Source organism: Aotus nancymaae, unplaced genomic scaffold (assembly GCF_030222135.1).
Source record: "Aotus nancymaae isolate 86718 unplaced genomic scaffold, 86718_ANA_hifiasm-v0.15.2.pri h1tg000011l, whole genome shotgun sequence".
NCBI classification, from domain to species: Eukaryota; Metazoa; Chordata; class Mammalia; order Primates; family Aotidae; genus Aotus; species Aotus nancymaae.
The window spans coordinates 14,778,474-14,798,741 of record NW_026988422.1 but is presented as its reverse complement, the minus strand read 5'-3'; the positions used below and the strand labels follow the sequence as shown (position 1 = coordinate 14,798,741).

The following is a 20,268-nucleotide window of genomic DNA, read 5'->3' as shown; positions in this document are numbered from 1 at the left end:
TTGCTCTGTCACCCAGGCTGGAGTGCAATGGCATGAACACTGCTCATTGCAACTTTGACCTCCCAGGCTCAAGCAATCCTTCCACCTCAGCCTCCTGAGTAGCTGGGATCATAGGCAGCGTGCACCACTATGCCTAATTTTTTTTTTTTAAGAGACAGGGTCTTGCCGTTTTGTCCAAGATGCAAGCAGTCCTCCCACCTTGGGCTCCCAAAGTGCTGGAATTACAGGCATGAGCCACTGTGCCCAGCCTAAACATTCTTCTTCTTCTTTTTTTTTTTCTATTTTTGGAGATAGAGTCTCACTCTGTTGCCCAGGCTGGAGTGCAGTAGCATGATCTCACCTCACTGCAACCTCCACCTCCTAAGTTCAAGCAATTCTCCTGCCTCAGCCTCCCAAGTAGTTGGGACTACAGGCGCATGCCACCATGCCCAGCTGATTTTTGTATTTTTAGAAGAGATGGGGTTTCGCTCTGTTGGCCAGGCTGGTCTTGAACTCCTGACCTCAAGTGATCTGCCTGCCTTGGCCTCTCAAAGTGCTGGGATTACAGGTGTTAGCCACTGCCTCTGGCTAACATTCTTTTTTTTTTTTTTTTTAGGACAAGGTCTTGGTCTGTCACCCAGACTGAGTGGTGCAATTATAGCTCTCTGCAGCCTCTACCTCCTGGTCTCAAATAATACTCTCACCTCACCTCCCTCTGGTAGCTGGGACTACAGGTATGTGCCACCATGCCTGGCTAATTTTTTTTTTGTAGATAGGGGATTTTGCCATGTTGCCCAAGCTGGTCTAGAACTCCTGGGCTCAAGTGATCTGCCTGTCTCAGCCTCTCAAAGTGCTGCCATCATAGATGTGAGCACTGCACCTGGCCTAAATATTCTTTTTATTTTTTTTGAGACAGAGTCTTGCTCTATCACCGAGGCTGGAGTGCAGTGGTGCAATCTTGGCTCACTGTAACCTCTGCCTCCTGGGTTCAAGGGATTCTACTGCCTCAGCCTCCTGAGTAGCTGGGATTACAGGCTTGTGCACCATGCCTGGCTAATTATTATATTTTTAGTAGAGATGGGGTTTCACCATGTTGGCCAAGCTGGTTTCCAGCTCCTGACCTCAGGTGATCCACCCGACTTGGCCTCCCAAAGTGTTGGGGTTACTGGTGTGAGCCACCATGCTCAGCCCTAAACATTCTTATGTAAATGTGTGGATATCATCTTTCATTTCTCTTGGTTGGATACCAAGGATTGGAATTGCAGGGTATATGATAGGAGTTTCAGTCCTACATATTCACCCAAGAGATACGAAAGATGATACCCATGAAGAGACTTGCAAGAATGTTTATAATAGCTTTATTTATAGTAGCCAAAACATGGAAACAGCACAGGTATACACTAATAGAAAAACAGATAAACTCTGTTACAAATTCACATGGAGTTATATATTTATACTCAGCAATAAAAACAATCTACTAGATGAGTTTCTGAAACATGCTTAGTGAAAGCTTGGCACAAAAGAATTCCCAATCAATACATTTATATGAAGTTCTATGATGAAAATATTTAGGATAGGGTTTGCCTCTGGAGTAGGGGAAGGGATTGACTTAAAAGGGTCATAAAAGAACTTTCTCAGGCCGGGCATGGTGGCTCATGCCTGTAATCCCAGCACTTTGGGAGGCTGAGGTGGGTGGGTTGCTTGAGGACAGGAGTTCGAGACCAGGCTGGCCAACATGGTGAAACCCTGTCTCTACTAAAAATACAAAAATTAGCTGGTCATGGGGGGCACCTGTAATTCCAGCTACTAGGGAGGCTGAGGCAAGAGAATTGCTTGAACCCAGAAGGCAGAGGTTGCATTGAACTGAGATTGCGCCTGCACTCCAAAGCTGGGTGACAGAGCGAGATTTTGTCTCAAAAAAAAAAAAAAAAAAAAAAAAAAGAGAACTTTCTCTGGTGTTCTGTACCTTGATGGGGTTGGGTCACACAGTTGTGTGCATTTGTCAAAACCCATAAACAGGGCCGGGTGCGGTGGCTCACGCCTGTAATCCCAGCACTTTGGGAGGCCGAGGCGGGTGGATCACGAGGTCAAGAGATTGAGACCATCCTGGTCAACATGGTGAAACCTCGTCTCTACTAAAAATACAAAAAATTAGCTGGGCATGGTGGCACGTGCCTGTAATCCCAGCTACTCAGGAGGCTGAGGCAGGAGAATTGCCTGAACCCAGGAGGCGGAGATTGTGGTGAGCTGAGATCACGCCATTGCACTCCAGCCTAGGTAACAAGAGCGAAACTCCGTCTCAAAAAAAAAAAAAAAAAACAAAAACCCATGCAACTTGTTATATGTAAATTTTACCTCAAGGAAAAAAGTTTTGAAAAACGTGATTTCGATTCAGGTGATCTGAGCACCACACTTGAGAACTACCTGGTTTGACTAACTTCAGAAATAGTTCTCCCATAAAAACATAATAATTCAGAGATTACTAGTGTAATCCTTTGGCATTCAAAAATTAATGGAGCCAAAATATTAATGGAGCCAGGTGCAATGGCTCCAAGCACTTTTGAAGACTGAGGCAGAAGGCTCGCCTGAAGCCAGGAATTAGAGACCAGCTTGGGCAGCATACCAAGATTCTATCACTACAAAAAATTAGCTGGGAATAGTGGTGTGTGCCTGTATTTCTAACTACTTAGGAGACTGAGGTGGGAGGATCTTTTGAGCCCAGGAGTTCGAGGCTGCTGTGAGCTATAATCACACCACTGCACACCAGCCGGGTGACAGAGCAAAATCCTGTGTCTAAAAAATTTTTAAAAATTAAAAAAAATTTTTTAATGGCACTTTAAATGTTTTAAAGAGTATATTTGTATTTAGTTACATAAATATTATATTAAAAATGCAATTTCTTTTTTTTAATTGCATTTTAGGTTTGGGGGTACATGTGAAAAACATGCAAGATTGTGGCATAGGTGCATACGTGGCAGTGTGATTTGCTGCCTTCTTCCCCTTTACCTATATGTGACATTTCTCCCCATGCTATCTCTCTCCAACTCCCCACCCCCCGCTGTCCCCCCCACTCCCCCGCAACAGACCCTATTGTATAGTGCTCCGCTCCCTGTGTCCATGTGTTCCCATTGTTCAACACCTGTCTATGAGTGAGAACATGCGATGTTTGATTTTGTGTTCTTGTGTCAGTTTGCTGAGAATGATGGTTTCCAGGTTCATCCATGTCCCTACAAAGGACGCGAACTCATCGTTTTTGATGGCTGCATAATATTCCATGGTGTATATGTGCCACATTTTTCCTGTCCAGTCTATCATCGATGGGCATTTGGGTTGGTTCCAGGTCTTTGCTATTGTAAACTGTGCTGCAATGAACATTTGTGTGCATGTGTCCTTATAGTAGAACGATTTATAATCCTTTGGATATATACCCAGTGATGGGATTGCTGGGTCAAATGGAATTTATATTTCTAGGTCCTTGAGGAATCACCACACTGTCTTCCACAATGGTTGAACAAATTTACATTCCCACCAACAGTGTAAAAGTGTTCCTATTTCTCCACATCCTCTCCAGCATCTGTTGTCTCTAGATTTTTTAATGATCGCCATTCTAACTGGCGTGAGATGGTATCTCAGTGTAGTTTTGATTTGCATTTCTCTAATGACCAGTGATGATGAGCATTTTTTCATATGCTTGTTGGCCTCATATATGTCTTCTTTTGTAAAGTATCTGTTCATATCCTTTGCCCATTTTTGAATGGACTTGTTTGTTTTTTTCTTGTAAATCTGTTTTAGTTCTTTGTAAATTCTGGATATCAGCCCTTTGTCAGATGGGTAGGCTGCAAAAATTTGTTCCCATTCTGTTGGTTGCTGATTCACTCTATTGACTGTTTCTTTCGCCATGCAGAAGCTGTGGAGTTTGATTAGGTCCCATTTGTCTATTTTGGCTTTTGTTGCCAATGCTTTTGGTGTTTTGGTCATGAAGTCCTTGCCTACACCTATGTCCTGAATGGTTTTGCCTAGGTTTTCTTCCAGGGGTTTTATGGTGTTAGGTCTTATGTTTAAGTCTTTAATCCATCTGGAGTTAATTTTAGTGTAAGGTGTCAGGAAGGGGTCCAGTTTCTGCTTTCTGCATATGGCTAGCCAGTTTTCCCAACACCACTTATTAAACAGGGAATCCTTTCCCCATTGCTTGTTTTTATCAGGTTTGTCAAAGATCAGATGGTTGTAGATATGTTGTGTTGCCTCCGATGCCTCTGTTCTGTTCCATTGGTCTATATCTCTGTTTTGGTACCAGTACCATGCTGTTTTGATTACTGTAGCCTTGTAATATAGTTTGATGTCCGGTAGTGTGATGCCTCCTGCTTTGTTCTTTTTGCTTAGAATTGACTTGGCTATGTGGGCTCTCTTTTGGTGCAATTTCTTTATTAAGCTAATTATTAAGTGGATAGGGATTCATAGAAAAGGGATAGTTCTTTTCCAGTAGATGTTCTTTTTTTTGACATCGGGAATGCAATTTTAGTATCATGATTGGACATAGAAATAATTTTACATTGAGATGGCTATTCACAGTGGCGTTTGGTAAATGGGATGATTTAGATTTGCAGTTGTATTCCTCTTTCAGTTAAATTCTTGGCTTTCACCTGAGTGCAGTGAATGTGTTTACTTATATGATAGACCCTTAGTGTCATTGACTAAGATTCTAGATACTGGTTATTAAGGACTGAGGCCAGAAAAAAGATTCTAGATGTTGAGACAACTAGAACTCTTACTTCATGTACCTTAACCATATGTGAAATTGTCTACAGACTTTCAAAAGTACTGCAGGAGAAAGGCTGGAACTAGGATATTGGTCAGATGCTTGAACTAGGATATTGGTCAGATGCTTGAACTTTCACCAATTAAAGATAACTGCCTGTGTTTCCACCTTTTTCCTATTAGAATCACCTGGGGCACTTACTAAAACTCAAATCCCTCTCTTGAAGTTTCTGAAACTTTTCTGTACCTAAAAAACCAAAAACAAAAAAAGAGAGAGAAAGGAGGGAAGGGAGGAAGGGAGCAAGGAAGGGAGGGAGGGAGGAAGGGAGTGAGGAAGGGAGCGAGGAATGGAATGAAGGAAGGGAGGAGAGAAGGAAAGGAGAGGGGAGGGGAGATCACCCCAGGAGATTGTTGAAAATGCAAATTCCTGGGCCCTTCCCAGACCTCTCATTTGTCATGTTTGGAATGAAGCCCCCAAATTTACATTTTTTTAGAACACATACAATGCACAGGTCTGAGGGCTGTCTTCCTAGTGTCACTGTCTCAGAGGAAGGTCCCTATGTAAGTTTTCAGGCACTCTTACAAGAGAGAAGTAGGAGGTAGGAAGTTGAAGGAAAGACAACTTTAGAATTGAGGACAGAGATTAGGGTAAGACCCAGGTGGAGGATTTGAGTTACCAGCAGGTAGAGAGGACCTAAGGGACAATGAGCATGCATAAGAGAAAGCAGAGAATCACCTCCTGGGAACCATCCATTGGCTGTAAGACTACCATCTTTGTGGGGGTGGAGTATTGGTAACCAATAGGAAAGTGACTTTTGAGAGTAACTGCATTGATTTGCTTTCAAGTGGTGGGGAGAGTTCAGGATCATCCTTCGTGGTACTAAAAATCTGCTTGCTTGTCATAGGTTGTCAGCCCTTGTCTTACGTGCTGCTAATGGGCACCTACCAACTATAAACATTCATTGATTTTTCTCTTGTGTAGTAAGAAGAAAGCATAACCTATAGACCATCTTCTGGCAGAAGATGTTACATTTGGATCAGAAACGGGAGGCGTTGGAAGCCAGGAATCAAAAGTGAAGAAACTCTGCAAGTCCTTAGGTGAGAAGGTCACAAGCCTTATTCATTTATGTAATTACATGTCCCCCACCATCACCATAAGGTTACCTAAGGTGAACGCATTGCTTTTAGGCTGATAGGTACTTCACAAATTGTATGGAAAAGGTGGAATAGGAATAAGCTGCTGGACATGGGTTTTGATGACACATTTCTACACAGGCTGCTTCAGTCAGTACTTTCTGTCGTCCTCTTCCTGCGTTCATATCTACTTATTTCCCAGGACCCTTCTCCCTCCTCCCTAGGGCTAAAGTTAACCTGAAATATCTCACTAACATTTAAAGCTAACATTCATTGAATCGTTATTACTACTAGGCAATGAGGTCTTGTGCTGTCCCTGCAAAATTTCATTCCCTGCTCAAAACAATCCAATAAAGTAATACAGTTATTATGATTCATGGTGTAGATGAAGCATCTGAGATTCTGAGAGGTTATGTAACTTACCCAAGACCTGACAGCTAGGAAGTGGCAGAACCAAATTTTAAGCTCATGCTTTCTGACTTCAGATTTCATAGTTGCTACTTTTTCTCTCAGAGGAAAAAACTTGCACCTCCTCTAGTGTACCAGAGCAGGTATCCCAACTTGGTAGACCCATTTTGAAAGGTTGTTGATATGGTTTGGCTGTGTCCCCATCTAAATCTCATCTTGAATTGCAGTTCCTATAATTCTATCTGTCATGGAAGGGACCTAGTGGGAGGTAATTGAATCATGGGAGCCATTACCCTCATACTGCTTTTGTGATAGTGAAGTTCTCATGAGATCTGATGGTTTTATAAGGGACTTTCCTCACTTAGCTCACAACTTCTCTTTCCTGCTGCCATGTAAAGATGGATGTGTTTGCTTCCTCTTCTACCATGATTGTAAGTTTCGTGGGGTCTCCCCAGCCCTGAGGAACTGTGAGTCAGTGAAACCTCTTTCCTTTATAAATTACCAAGTCTTGAGTATTTCTTCATAGCATCGTTGAGAATGGACTAACACAGTAAATTGGCACTGGGAGTGGAGCACTGATATAAGGATACCTGATAATGTGGAAGCAACATTGGAACTGGGTAGCAGGCAGAGGTTGGAACAGTTTGGAGGGCTCAGAAGAAGACAGGAAAATGTGGGAAAGTTTGGAACTCCCTAGAGACTTGTCGAATGGTTTTGACCAAAATGCTGATAGTGATGTGGACAACAAAGTCCAGGCTGAGGTGGTCTCAGATGGAGATTAGGAACTTCTTGGAGACTAGAGCAAAGGTGACTCTTGCTGTGCTTTAGCAAAGAGACTGGAAGGATTTTACCCTGCCCTAGAGCTGTAGAACTTTGAACTTGAGAGAGATGATTTAGGTTATCCGGTGGAAGAAATTTCTAAGCAGCAAAGTATTCAAGAGGTGACAGAGCACCATGATTGTGAGTTTCCAGAGACCTCTCCAGCACTGTGGAACTGTGAGTCAATTAAACCTCTTTCCTTTACAGATTACCCAGTCTCGTGTATTTCTTTATAGCAGCATGAGAATGGACTAATACAGTTGTCAATCTCTGGGATTTGAAAGCATTACAGCTTTCATTATGAAATTTTTGAAAATCAGAGAAGAGGATGAAATCACCAAAATATCACTACTCTTACTTAACTATGATTAATATATTAATGTATTTGCTTTCTGGCCTTTTCCATCTGTGTATATATACGTGTAGTACACATATTCTTTTTTTTTTTTTTTTTTTTTTTGAGACGGAGTTTCGCTCTTGATACCCAGGCTGGAGTGCAATGGCGCGATCTCGGCTCACCGCAACCTCCGCCTCCTGGGTTCAGGCAATTCTCCTGCCTCAGCCTCCTGAGTAGCTGGGATTACAGGCACGCGCCACCATGCCCAGCTAATTTTTTGTATTAGTAGAGACGGGGTTTCACCATGTCGACCAGGATGGTCTCGATTTCTTGACCTCGTGATCCACCCGCCTCGGCCTCCCAAAGTGCTGGGATTACAGGCTTGAGCCACCGCGCCCGGCCCATATATTCTTTAGTATCCCGAGAATTAAAAAATATATAGAATTTTCATGCCCAGATTTTAAATGACATTTAAATGATGTGAGACTTCTAGCAGTTTGAAGTTAAAGAAAGCCCAGCAAATGAGTGAGTGAATGAATGCGTGCTTTCATGTATGGAATATTACATGTTTGTGCTCTTGTCACATTTGATTTTGTGTTCAGAGTGGGGGACCGTTGTTCTAGTTTAAATTCTGTATAACACTTCATATGAACAAATAGTCTACTCTCCCAACTCAAACGTGTGTTCTACCTGTCTTTCCAGCTGTTGTTCAAATTCACATCCCTGTTAAGCTTTTCTTGATTTCCAAGCCTGCAATGATCTTTTTCTACTCAAATTTTCTCAAGCACTTTCTGGCTATAACTCACATCTGATATTCACCATTTTCTATATTTGCTAATTACAGTACTTTTATCCTATTTTCTTATACTTCTATCAGCAACACAGAATCCAATGCTTTTCAATGTCAGTTTTTTTAGCATTTTAACATTCAAATCAAATTGCTATTGATCAATTTTTATAAGAATGGCTAAACGTTCTGGTGTGTCTTTCTATCCTTTTGTAGGTTCCTATTACTGTAACCATGCCAGAAATGACAGAGAATGAGATGCCTACAAAAAAGCAGCACAGGTATGTATCCACAGCCCCATATGATATACTTTGGGTAGATAAGAAGCAGAATTAGTTCCTATTTTGCTACATAGGTAGTCTTTAGAGAACTTTCATTTAGTTACCTAGGAAATTATTACTTTCCAAAAATATTTGTAGATAAATATAGATTTACTGAAAGAAGTATATTTAAAAATGATCTGTCCTGGCTGGGCATGGTGGCCCACGCCTGTAATCCCAGAACTTCGGGAGGCCAAGGCAGTTGGATTACCTGAGGTCAGGAGTTCAAGACCGGTCTGGCCAACATGGCGAAACCCCATCTCTACTAAAAATACAAAAAATAGCTGGGTATGGTGGCACATACCTACATGTAGTCCCAGCTACTCAGGAGGCTGAGGCAGGAGATTTGCTTGAACCTGGGAGGCAGAGGTTGCAGTGAACCGAGATCACACCATTGCATTCCAGCCTGGGTGACAGAGCTAGACTCTTAGCTCAAAAAAAAAAAAATTATCTGTCCCTTTTATTTTACTAGTAGTATAACAAGTAAAAATGACTGTCAGTAGTTAAAATAATATATTACCAAATCTATGTTAAATGTTTTGTTTCTAATGACATTTTTACTTGCCTATTGTATTAATTTTAGAATATCATAAGTTCATTTAGGCTCTAGTCAGTTTGAATAGACATTTTGTGACATTATAATCCATTAATGCCAATGCATATCAGCACAATATTACTTCTAGTTGGTTGTACAACCTTTTTTTTTTTTTCTTTCTGAATTTCTATCACCTTTAGCAATGTTTCTGCTTAGTATTGCATGGCTGATGCTTCTACTAATATTAAAATCATGATTCTCTTTCCTTACTGAATAGCTATTAGAGAATGCTAATACTCCTGGTAATTGTGTATAAAAGGGAAAGTCAATGCTTTTAGTAGATTGGCTTTCAAGAAAATTTAAGAGTTTGGACAACCTAAGGTACACGAATGCAAGATAGCTGAAATGCCAGTCTGTGCATGGGTGCTGTTGGCTACCACATCTCCTTACCTAGCGATTACAAAATTACTCTCTACTGTTGTGTGTCTCTCCTATACACTCACATCCGTACTGGCCCAGGTGCTGGGACAAACATCAGAAATCACCTACTTGGCACATCACTTTGTGAATTTACCAGCACCTATGTTACATTTTGAAATAGTTAATTAAGCTTTTCAGTGATTCATTTCCCAACCTGTGACTTCTGGGTATGGAATGTAGTTACCTCCAGAAATTGTGGCTTCTAAATTTTTTTTTTTTTTTGAGACGGAGTCTTGCTCTGTTGCCCAGGCTAGAGTGCAGTGGCACGATCTCGGCTCACTGCAACCTCCACCTCATGGGTTCAAGCGATTCTCCTGCCTCAGCCTCCCAAGTAGCTGGGATAAAAGGTGCCTGTCACCACACCTGGCTAATTTTTGTATTTTTAGTAGAGACAGGGTTTTACCATCTTGGTCAGGCTGGTCTCGAACTCCTGACTTCATGATCCACCTGCCTCAGTCTCCCAAAGTGCTGTGATTGCAGGCATGAGACACTGGCTGATTTTTGTATTTTTAGCAGAGATGGGGTTTCACCATCTTGGCCAGGCTGGTCTCGAACTCCTGACCTCGTGATCTGCCTGCCTTGGCCTCCTAAAGTGCTGGGATTACAGGTGTGAGCCACCTGTGCCTGGCCCTTGGTTTCTAAATTTATATTGAGGTTCTCTGCCATTAAATTTTCGTATCATAATGTATATTAAGGAAATATTTCTTCAGATTGTTTCTTATTGATGCAACAAATACAAATTCATAAAATTTATTTTTATGATTCTTAAAGTATAAAGTGGTAAAAATACTTTCCCATTATTTTCATGTTACCTTTTATCTGTACTTTTTTTTTTTTTTCAGAAAGAAAAACCGGGAGACACACAATGCAGGTAGAAACAATTTAAATTTTACCTGTTAGCACTTTTTGCAATCAAAATGAAATTATACTGTAGTTGATTATAAGTTTTTATGTTATAATCATGGAATCATTATTCAGTATGTTTTAGGAAAATGTTCCTTTATTGTTTTTAATTGACAAAATACTCCCTAAGTCTCATGAAGACGGCTTGTTTATCATCTTCTGATTCAGTCTATTTAGATAATTTAAGAGGTTACTGTATCCCTGGAGCTAGTGTTTTAAGTGATTTTACCTACCAAGGTAATCCAGTTATTATTCTCCTAGATAGTATGGAGAGTATGTATCTTTGCAGCAATTCCTAAGGGGGTTGGCTGCCTAGAGGTGTAGGTAAGAGATGAGCAGCAGGCTATAGTTCCTAGAGGGTCCTGCAACGTGAACAGTCTTAAATTCAGTTCTGGAGTGCTCTATTATAGGAAAAACTGTAGAAAATAAATATTGAATTTTATTTCAGATATTGAAATTATAAGCCAAAGTCAGATAAACATTCACAAAATTAATTGTGCATACATTTGGAATTTAGCACACTGTATATCATCTTATTTTATCAGGGACTATATTCAGGTCTAAAAAATATTATTTTATAGGCTTTTTTTTTTTTTTTTTTTGAGACAGTCTTGCTCTGTCTCCCAGGCTGGAGTGCAATAGTACAATCTCAGCTCACTACAACCTCTACCTCCTGGGTTGAAGTGATTCTCCTGCCTCAGCCTCCTGAGTAGCTGAGATTACAGTCACCTGCCACTGCACCCAGCTAAGTTTTGTAATTTTTAGTAGAGATGGGGTTTCACCATGTTGGCCAGGCTGGTCTCGGACTCCTGACCTCAGGTGATCCACCCACCTCGATCTCCCTAAGTGCTGGGATTGGCCAGGTGTGGTGGCTCATGCCTGTAATCCCAGCACTTTGGGAGGCGGAGGTGGGTGGATCACCTGAGGCCAGGAGTCCGAGACCAGCCTGGCCAACATGACGAAACCCCATCTCTACTAAAAATACAAAAAATTAGCCGGGCCTAGTGGTGCATGTCTGTAATCCCAGCTACTCAGGAGGCTGAGGCAGGAGAATTGCTTGAACCTGGGAGGTGGAGTTCTCTGGTAGTGAGCCGAGATCATGCAACTGCATTCCAGCCTGGACAACAGAGCGAGACTTTGTCTCAAATTAAAAAAGAGATGTGCTTACCCTAACTTATTTAGAAAGACTAATTAGGCATCGTTAAAAAGGATGCTAGGCCAGGTGTGATGGCTTCTGCCTGTAATTTCAACACTTTGGGAGACCAAGGCAGGAGGATGTCTTGAGTCCAGGAGTTCAAAACCAGCCTGGGCAACATAGGGAGACCCTGTCTCTACAAGTCATAAAAAAAAATTACCCAGGCATGGTAGTGCATGCCTATGGTTCCAGCTACTCTAGAAGCTGAGGTAGAAGGATTGTTTGAGCCTGTGAGGTCAAGGCTGTAGTGAGCTGTGATTGTGCCATTGCACTCCAGCCTGGGCAACAGAACAAGACCTTGTCAGGAAAAAAAAAAAAAAAAGGAATAAAAAAAAGAAAAAGGGGAAAAGAAGGAAAAAAGGGGCTGGGAGCTGTGGCTCATGCCTGTAATCCCAGCACTTTGAGAGGCTGAGGCAGGCGGATCGGGAGGTCAGGAGATTGAGACTATCCTGGCCAACATGGTGAAACCCCATCTCTACTAAAAATACAAAAATTAGTTGGGCCTGGTGGTGCATGCCCTTAATCCCAGCTACTCTGGAGGCTAAGGCAGGAGAATTGCTTGAATCTGGGAATTGGAGGTTGCAGTGAGCCGAGGTCATGCCAGTGCACTCCAGCGTGGGTGACAGAGTGAGACCCTGTCTTAAAGAAAAAACAAAATGCTAACAAAAGTATTGCTTATGTAGATTTATGTAACACTAGACTTTAAAAATGACATCGTAGACATTTTACTTATTATAGTTATTTAGAGTAGATGATGTTTGATAAGCATTTCTTTCTTTTCTTTTCTTTTTTTTTTTTTTTTTTGGAGACAGAGTCTTGTTCTTTTGCCCTGGCTGGAGAGCAGTGGTGTGATCTCAGCTCGCTGCAACCTCCATCTCCTGGGTTTCAAGCAATTGCCTTAGCCTTCCAAGTAGCTGGGGCTACAGGCATGTGCCACCACAACCAGCTAATTTTTGTAGAGATGGGATTTTGCCATGTTGGCCAGGTTGGTCTTGAACTCCTGACCTAAGGTGGTCCACCCTTCTTGGCCTCCCAATGTGCTGGATTTACAGGTGTGACCCACCATGCCTGGCTATCGATAAGCATTTCTTAGGGATTTCTTTACCTAAAACTTCTTTACCCTGGTTCAATGAGGGCACTTTGACTAAGTAGTTAAGGTTTGATAAACGAATTTTCTCTCATTTAGTGGAGAGGCATAGAAAGAAGAAAATCAATGCTGGAATAAACAGAATAGGAGAGCTGATCCCATGTTCTCCTGCCCTGAAGCAGGTAAGAAGTCTACTCATATCTTCATTCATTACTTATGAACAGATAATTCCCTAAGTTGTTTTGGTGCTTAGAATGATTATTTTTGTTCCTTTTTATTTCTACGTATAGTTCTTTTGAAGTTAATAATTTCCTTGTTTTAATTGTTCCCATGTTTCCAACAATCTTTTAGTACAGATTCTACATGGTCAAATGTGCCATAAAATTTCTAGGCTCTTCAGTTTTTTCTTGATTACTAAATTAATCATATGACTGTGTTTACATATATGCCACTCTATATTTACCAGGCATTTTTTCATTTTTTCTGCCAATGCATGTTCTTACTCCTTTTAAATTATTACTTAGAATATTCCAGGGATCTTTCCAACAATTTATTCTCCATGCCCTCTTAACCCCCAGTAGTACTTGAAATCTTAGCTTAAAGTATGACAGTATTGTCTAATGAAGATACCTTTTGGTTTCTTCTAGTAATGAGGATAAAGTGTGCTCACTGAAAACAAAACAAAACAAAAAATTGAAACAATTTGAAAGGCATAAGAAGGTTTAAAAAATAAATTGACATCTTACTCCCAAGCAATAATCACTATTATAATGTTGTAATTAAATGAATATATGCAAAAAGTTAATATTACACATAGCAAACAGCACTAAAGAGTGTAAAACAACAAACATTAATCTCCTACCTGCTTACTAACCCCAACACAGCTCCTCAGAGGCAACTATTCTCAACTGTTTCTTCTGTTTTTTTTTTTTTTACTGTCATATTTCTGAATAACATACTTATGTTGCTGTATCTTAATTTTTCAATCTTAGATATTATCTATTGACTCATTATTATGTTTTTCCCCTGGCTTCTCCTTCTTTAGTCCTCCCAATATAATTATATCCAACTTTTGGTTAAATTGGTATTCAGTTTTTGTGTTTTTAAAACTGTAAATATTTTTCATGGTTGAGCCAAGGAGTGTACTATTATTATATTTCATTTGTTGCTTTTGTTTTTGGGAGGAATGAATAATTACCTCATAGTTTTCCGTTTGCATAATTTTTCATATAGTTATCTTCAATTCTTCTCACACTTCCAACCATCTCTTAGTAGAGTTTTCTTCAAGGTCAAATATACTACATAATTTCCATTTGTCATTTTCTTTCTTCAAGACTTTACTTTTGGAACCCTCTGTTCTCCTTTTTCATTCTCAACCAATTGGCCTCTTCCAGCTCTTCTGTTTTTAATTCCCGCTCTTATATTTTTAATTTCCAAGAGTCTTTTTTTCTTAATCTCTGTTCCTTTTCCTACCATATGTTTGTGGATACAATAATGTCTTCTCACCTCTGAATGGTATATGTAGGTTTTTTCCTGAAGTTTTTTCCGTGTTTGTTTATTTCCTCTGATTTCCTTTTTTCCCCCTTTTGTCTTGTCTTTCTTTTTGGGGGTTTTCCTTAAATGTTTAGTGGCTTGAAGCTGTTTTTTTTCATACTTGAGAATGAGGCATTAAAAAATTGATTGAATAGGTTTGTCTTTTGGTGGCCCTAAGTGTTGCATGATTAGAAGCTATTCTAGTTTTATTGTTCTTGCTGTGGAACTAAAACATATCAGTATTTGAGGTTCTTTTCTTATGTGGGATAGCTATTTTTTTTTCTTTTCTCAGAGAAGAACTATCAGTGTCCTGCCTGGGAGTGGGACTGGTGGGAAGAGGAGTATAAGCCTGGTTGCCATTATTCTGGGAGCTGGATAGGGGGTGGGGGCTAGAGAGTCTTGTGCTGTCGTAGGCCGAGTTTCACTCACCCCTGTTTCCACTTAAGACCCTCGTCTTGTCCACTTTTGTGCCAAGTATCCCTGAGGTTGAAATTCTCTGGTTCAAATTTCACAGAAAATAAACTTGTCTCCTGCAGTTTGGGCAGGAAGGGAAAGTCATCCAGCTGTGTAGAATATGTGTGTGGGGGCTGGGTAGGGGGTCGTTCTTATTACTGCTTTATTAGGAGTCCTTCGGTCAGTACCCTCATTTAACCCCTTACCTCACCCCACCTTCCGTAGAGGCTGATGCTTCTCAGTGTTGAGATGTCCTAGGATGTCAAAGGAACAAATCAGCTTGCTTCTCTACGATATCCCCTTGGAAAGGACTTACTCTTCATTTCCTTTCATTCTTCCCTATAGGATGGTCTTAGATGTCCATAAGATGTTTTTTTTGAGACAGTCTCGCTCTGTCATCCAGGCTGGAATGCAGTGGCATGATCTCGGCGCACTGTAACCTCTGCCTCCCAGGTTCAAGCGATTCTCTTGCCTCAACCACCTGAGTAGCTGGGATTACAAGTGCCCACCATCATGCCAGGCTAATTTTTGTATTTTTAGTGGAGATGGGTTTTGCCATGTTGGCCAGGCTGGTCTTGAACTATTGACCTCAAGTGATCCACCCACCTTGGCCTTTTAAAGTGCCAGGATTACAGGTGTGAACCACTCTGCCTGGCCCCATTATGTATTTCTCAGCCTTTTTAAAAATTGTGCTTCTGTTTCCTTAACACAATGGCATACATGATGTCTTCTAATTTGTTTTTCTTTCTCTACATCTCAATGGAAGGTAGCTACTCAGTAAACATACATATTTTCCCAGGAAAATCGTGTTTTCCTGCTCTTGGCTTTCATCCCTGTAAGTTTCTCTGAAGAAAGGAAACCATAACCATTTAACTTCCTTGGTGTGCTAGAATGTGCAAAGGAAGTCAGTATTTGGCTATCAGAAGCAGAACTGACTAAGATTTTCTTCACAGGCTTTGGCCTCTGTCTGCAGTAGAGGGGCAGGTGGCTGGGAATTATCAGGTTTTGCCTTTGTTCAGATTATTGTTTTTAAAAAGAACAATATTATTTTTCTCTTAATAGTAAAGAGTTGCCTGGGTTTATGTATTGGGTCGCTGTTGGGACTCATTGTAAGGAACTCAGAATTATAAATTGCCAAACAAAGGACTAAATCACAGTGATTCCTACACAAAAAGAGTAGAAATAGCTAATAATATATATCCTGGAGTAGAGGTTAAATATTCATTGCAACATTTTTGATGACTGAAGGATAAAAACCAGAAATGACTGTTAAGATATCTTAAATGTATATCAATGATAGACTGGTAAATAAAATAAATACAGTCATTAGAAGCAATGAGTAGGGGCCAAGCATGGTGGCTTACACCTGTAATCCCATCACTTTGGGAGGCCAAGGCAGAAGGATCACCTGAGGTCAGGAGTTCGAGACCAGCCTGGCCAACATGGTGAAACCTCATCTCTACCAAAAATACAAAAAAAAAAAAAAAAAAAAAATTAGCCAGGCATGATGGCATGTGCCTATAGTCCCGGCTACCTGGGAGGCTGAGAAAGGAGAATTGCTTGAACCCGAGAGGTGGAGGTTGCAGTGAGCTGAGATTGTGCCACTGCACTCCAGCCTGGGCCACAGAACAAGACTCTATCTCAAAACAAAAAAGAAAGAAGAAGGATATTTAGATGCTATATGGAAGTATTGCTAAGATATATTTTTATTTTTTATTTTATTTTATTTTGCTCTGTATATCATGTCTGTTTTTAAAATTATACTTTAAGTTCTGGGGTATATGTACAGAACGTGCAGGTTTGTTGCATAGGTATACCAAGATATATTTTTAGAGGTAAAGAAATACAAAATCCTTTTATCTGTTTTTTTTTTTTTTTCTCTTTGGAGACAGAATCTTGCTCTGTTGCCCAGGCTGGAGAGCAGTGGCACAATCTCAATTCACTGCAACCTCCGCCTCCTAGGTTAAAGCGATTCTCGTGTCTCAGCCTGCTGAGTAGCTGGGATTACAGGTGTGTGCCACCATGTCTGGCTAATTTTTTTGTAATTTTAGTAGAGACAGGATTTTGCCATTTTGGCCAAGCTGGTCTCAAACTCCTAACCTCAAGTGTCTGCTCTCCTTGGCCTCCCAAAGTGCTGGGATTATAGGTGTGAGCCACCATACCTGGCCTTGTCTGGGTTTTTAAAAAAGATATATACAGGCATGTATTGGGCATAAGAATAAAGGAATACTTTAACATAACATTTTTTTGGAAAAGCTTAGGAATACAGTGTACTGGAAGCATGATACCCAAACTCAATCAAGTGACATTGCTTTCTTGATTTGTAGTTGTGGTAAACAGAATAAAGAATAACATTAAAATCCAAAATCTTTACACAATTTTGAAAGCCTTGTCTGGCCTCTTCTACCATTCTTCCCGTATGTACTCCACTCTAGCTCTGCTTACCTCCTTACCATTAGCCTGGCTGAGGGCCCCTGCCCTTCTGATCCTGCTGTCTGGACTCCCTTTTCCCATATATCTGCAGGGCCTGCTTCCTTTCACTTCCTTCCAGTTTTTGCTTAGGTGTCACCTTACTCATAGGCCTTCTCCAACCTTCATATACAACAAATGTTCTCAGTGTCTGAGTTCAGGCTGCTACAACAAAAATACCATAGACTGCGGAGCTTAATTTCTGTCAGTTCCGGAAGCTGGGAATTCCAAGATCAAGTGCCAGCCAATTCAGTTCCTGGAGATGACCCACTTCCTAGTTACATCCTCAAGTGGCAGACCGAGAGATCATCTCTCTTTGTCTCTTCTTATAAGGCACTAATCCCATCATGAGGACTCTACCTTCATGACCTAATTACCTCCCAAATACCATCACATTGGGGATAAGGGTTTAGACATATGCATTTTAGGGGGCACAAACATTCAGTCCCTTGCACAGAATAACAGAGTAACCTCTGCCATCACTCTAATCATTCTAGCCCCCTCCTTATGCTGCTTTATATTTCTTCATGGCATTCGTGTGTGTGTGTGTGTGTGTGTGTGTGTGTGTGTGTGTATTCTTCAAGGACAGGGACTTTGTGTGTTTTATTATTATATCCCCAGTGCCTAGAACAGAGCCTGCCACATGTTAGATGCCTAATAACCAATTAATAAATGAAAAATATACAGAAGCTTTTGAATATAGTGCCTATTTTAAATTTTGAGAAGTTACGTATCATATATATGTGATAAAGACAAACCTTTAAATTTCATCTGGCAAGTTCTTACCCTTCAGTGAAACTTGTAAACTTTTAAAATTTTCTTTGGCAGAGCAAGAATATGATCCTGGACCAAGCCTTTAAATATATAACAGAATTGAAAAGGCAAAATGATGAACTCCTGCTTAATGGAGGAAATAATGAACAAGGTAAATGTTGAAAAGTTCTTGCTTTTTGTTGTTTTTTAAAATGTTTAGGCGTTTGTGTCACAGTGAACTTTATATTAGGATATAGAAAGCTTTTTGGCCTCAAAACAATATTAAGACCCTGCATTCAGTGGGTCTGGAAGAATAGTGTTACCAATAAATTCATTTTAGTCTAACTGTTTCTCCTTCACCTTTTATCTTTCAGGCATACATGGTTTTGACTTTGAACTCTTTTGTGTATTTCATGTTTGCTTAACTCATGATACTGGTAGTGCTAAATCACCTTTATTCCAATTGGACATTGCAGTTAGGGGAATCCCATAAGAGGAAGTAAGTGGGGAGTTCTGCTCAGTGTAGCTTAAAAACAAGATTAGGATATGCCTGTACCAAGACTTAAGTGTGCATTAACAAAAAAGACCAAAACATTCATTTTGTTTATACTACTTGTAATATATGCATTAAACTGCCTGATCATTTAGTTATATTTGATTTTTAGATAAAGGTGACTTTTTAATGTCATCAAATGAATTCTCTTTTTCCATTAGCACTGAAGAGAAAATTTCCTTATGGCAGCAGAAAAAAATATTCCAGGCAAGTGTAAAGTTCAGGGTAGGCCAGTTTGCAATTGTCTTTTATTTACACCTCTGACAAGTACAGGGAGAGAATTTCCTTTGACAACTCAGTAGGCCATCTTAAAAGGAGAAAAAAAAAAGGGCAGAATTGGCTGAGGTAAGGTCAGTGCTGGGCTGTGTTTGTTGTAATGGATAGAAAGGATAGGATATTAGGAAGCATACCTAAGAGGTCAGCATTCAGAATTCTCCTTGTTTACTTTGGTTAAATATTAGCAACTTCCCCCCTCCCCTAGGTTAGCTGTTGTTTATGGCCCAGGTCCTTTTGTGATACAGTGAGATAGTTACATAAATGATACATATTTGGTAACCATTTGAGGCACCCCACAAAAGGAGAGTAAGACAGAATGATGAGTAGACTTTTCTTTTCTTTCTTTTTTTATTTTTGAGACAGAGTCTTGCTCTGTCAGCCAGGCTGGAGTACAGTGGCACGATCTTAGCTCACTGCAACCTCCATCTCCTGGGCTCAAGCAGTTCTCCTGCCTCAGCCTCCCGAGTAGCTGGGATTACAGGTGTGTGCCACCCGCGCTAATTTTTATATTTTTAGTAGAGACAGGGTTTCACCATGTTGGCCAAGCTGGTCTCGAACCCCTGACTTCAGATAATCCACCTGTCTCAGCCTCCCAAAGTGTTGGGATTACAGGAGTGAGCCACCGCGCCTGGGGATGAGTAGACTTTTCTAATGAAGGCTCCTTTGATTTCAGAGCACAGAGGCTGAGGCAATCAAGTTACCTTAGGAAAAAGGAAAATTGTTGAAAAATATCAGTTGCATGGGGCTCAGAAAAAGCTGACCAGCCAGGCCAGGGGTTAGGAGCAGTATCTAAGGCAGCCTAAATCTATGTTCATTATTTCTATCTTGATCATTATTTCTCTGGTTCTTTTTCTGTTCATCTGCTCTATCCTCTGTTTTTCTCTCAGTGGCTTCCTCTGCATGCTCACTGTGCACATACCTAGCGGTCAAAGCAATGGCCTTGGACTCAGGCCCACGTAGGTTTGAGTCCCAGATTCATTTACTCACTCAGTATCCTTTGTCCAGTTACTTAACCTCTCCAAGTCCCAGTTTCCCTAGGTTAAAATGAGGATGATCATAGTATCTGCCTGGCTGAATTTAGGCAAATTATGTAACTACTTTGAGCCTGTTTCTCATATCTAAAAGTGGTGATAATAAAATATAAATTGCCATCTCATGGTTCTTATGAGGATTAAACGAGATAATACAAGAACTTAGATTGAAGTCTAGCACATAGTAATTGCTTGATAAATGTTAGCTGTTATAGTTGTCATTGTTATTAAATGAGACAATGAATGAAATGTGCCAAGTAGTAAAGGTGCAATAAGTGAGAACCATAATTATTATTTGGTCCATAATGATTGTCCTTTAATTTCTACTGTCCATGGACACTGGTATCTTTCTTTCGTCTCTTAGTTTTAAACTAAGAAAAATGATCTGCCGGTTTCAGCTTATCTTTGTTGGAATAGAACTTTTCATTTGAGACTTCCTCACACGGTGTTAGCCTGGAGAA

The 20,268-nt window shown here is 40.4% G+C and overlaps 1 protein-coding gene across 2 annotated transcripts in view; it reads left to right on the top strand.

Moving 5' to 3' along the window:
- Positions 1 to 20,268, top strand: part of USF3 (upstream transcription factor family member 3) — a 65,371-nt gene that overhangs the window by 31,384 nt on the left and 13,719 nt on the right. For both annotated transcript variants that reach the window (XM_021668832.2, XM_012463998.2), the window contains exons 2-6: positions 5,717 to 5,832; positions 8,436 to 8,500; positions 10,397 to 10,425; positions 12,839 to 12,921; positions 18,023 to 18,119. In XM_021668832.2, the coding sequence (XP_021524507.2) occupies positions 8,454 to 8,500; positions 10,397 to 10,425; positions 12,839 to 12,921; positions 18,023 to 18,119 (256 nt within the window). In that variant the 5' untranslated portion in view covers positions 5,717 to 5,832; positions 8,436 to 8,453. The remainder of the gene's footprint in view (positions 1 to 5,716; positions 5,833 to 8,435; positions 8,501 to 10,396; positions 10,426 to 12,838; positions 12,922 to 18,022; positions 18,120 to 20,268) is intronic.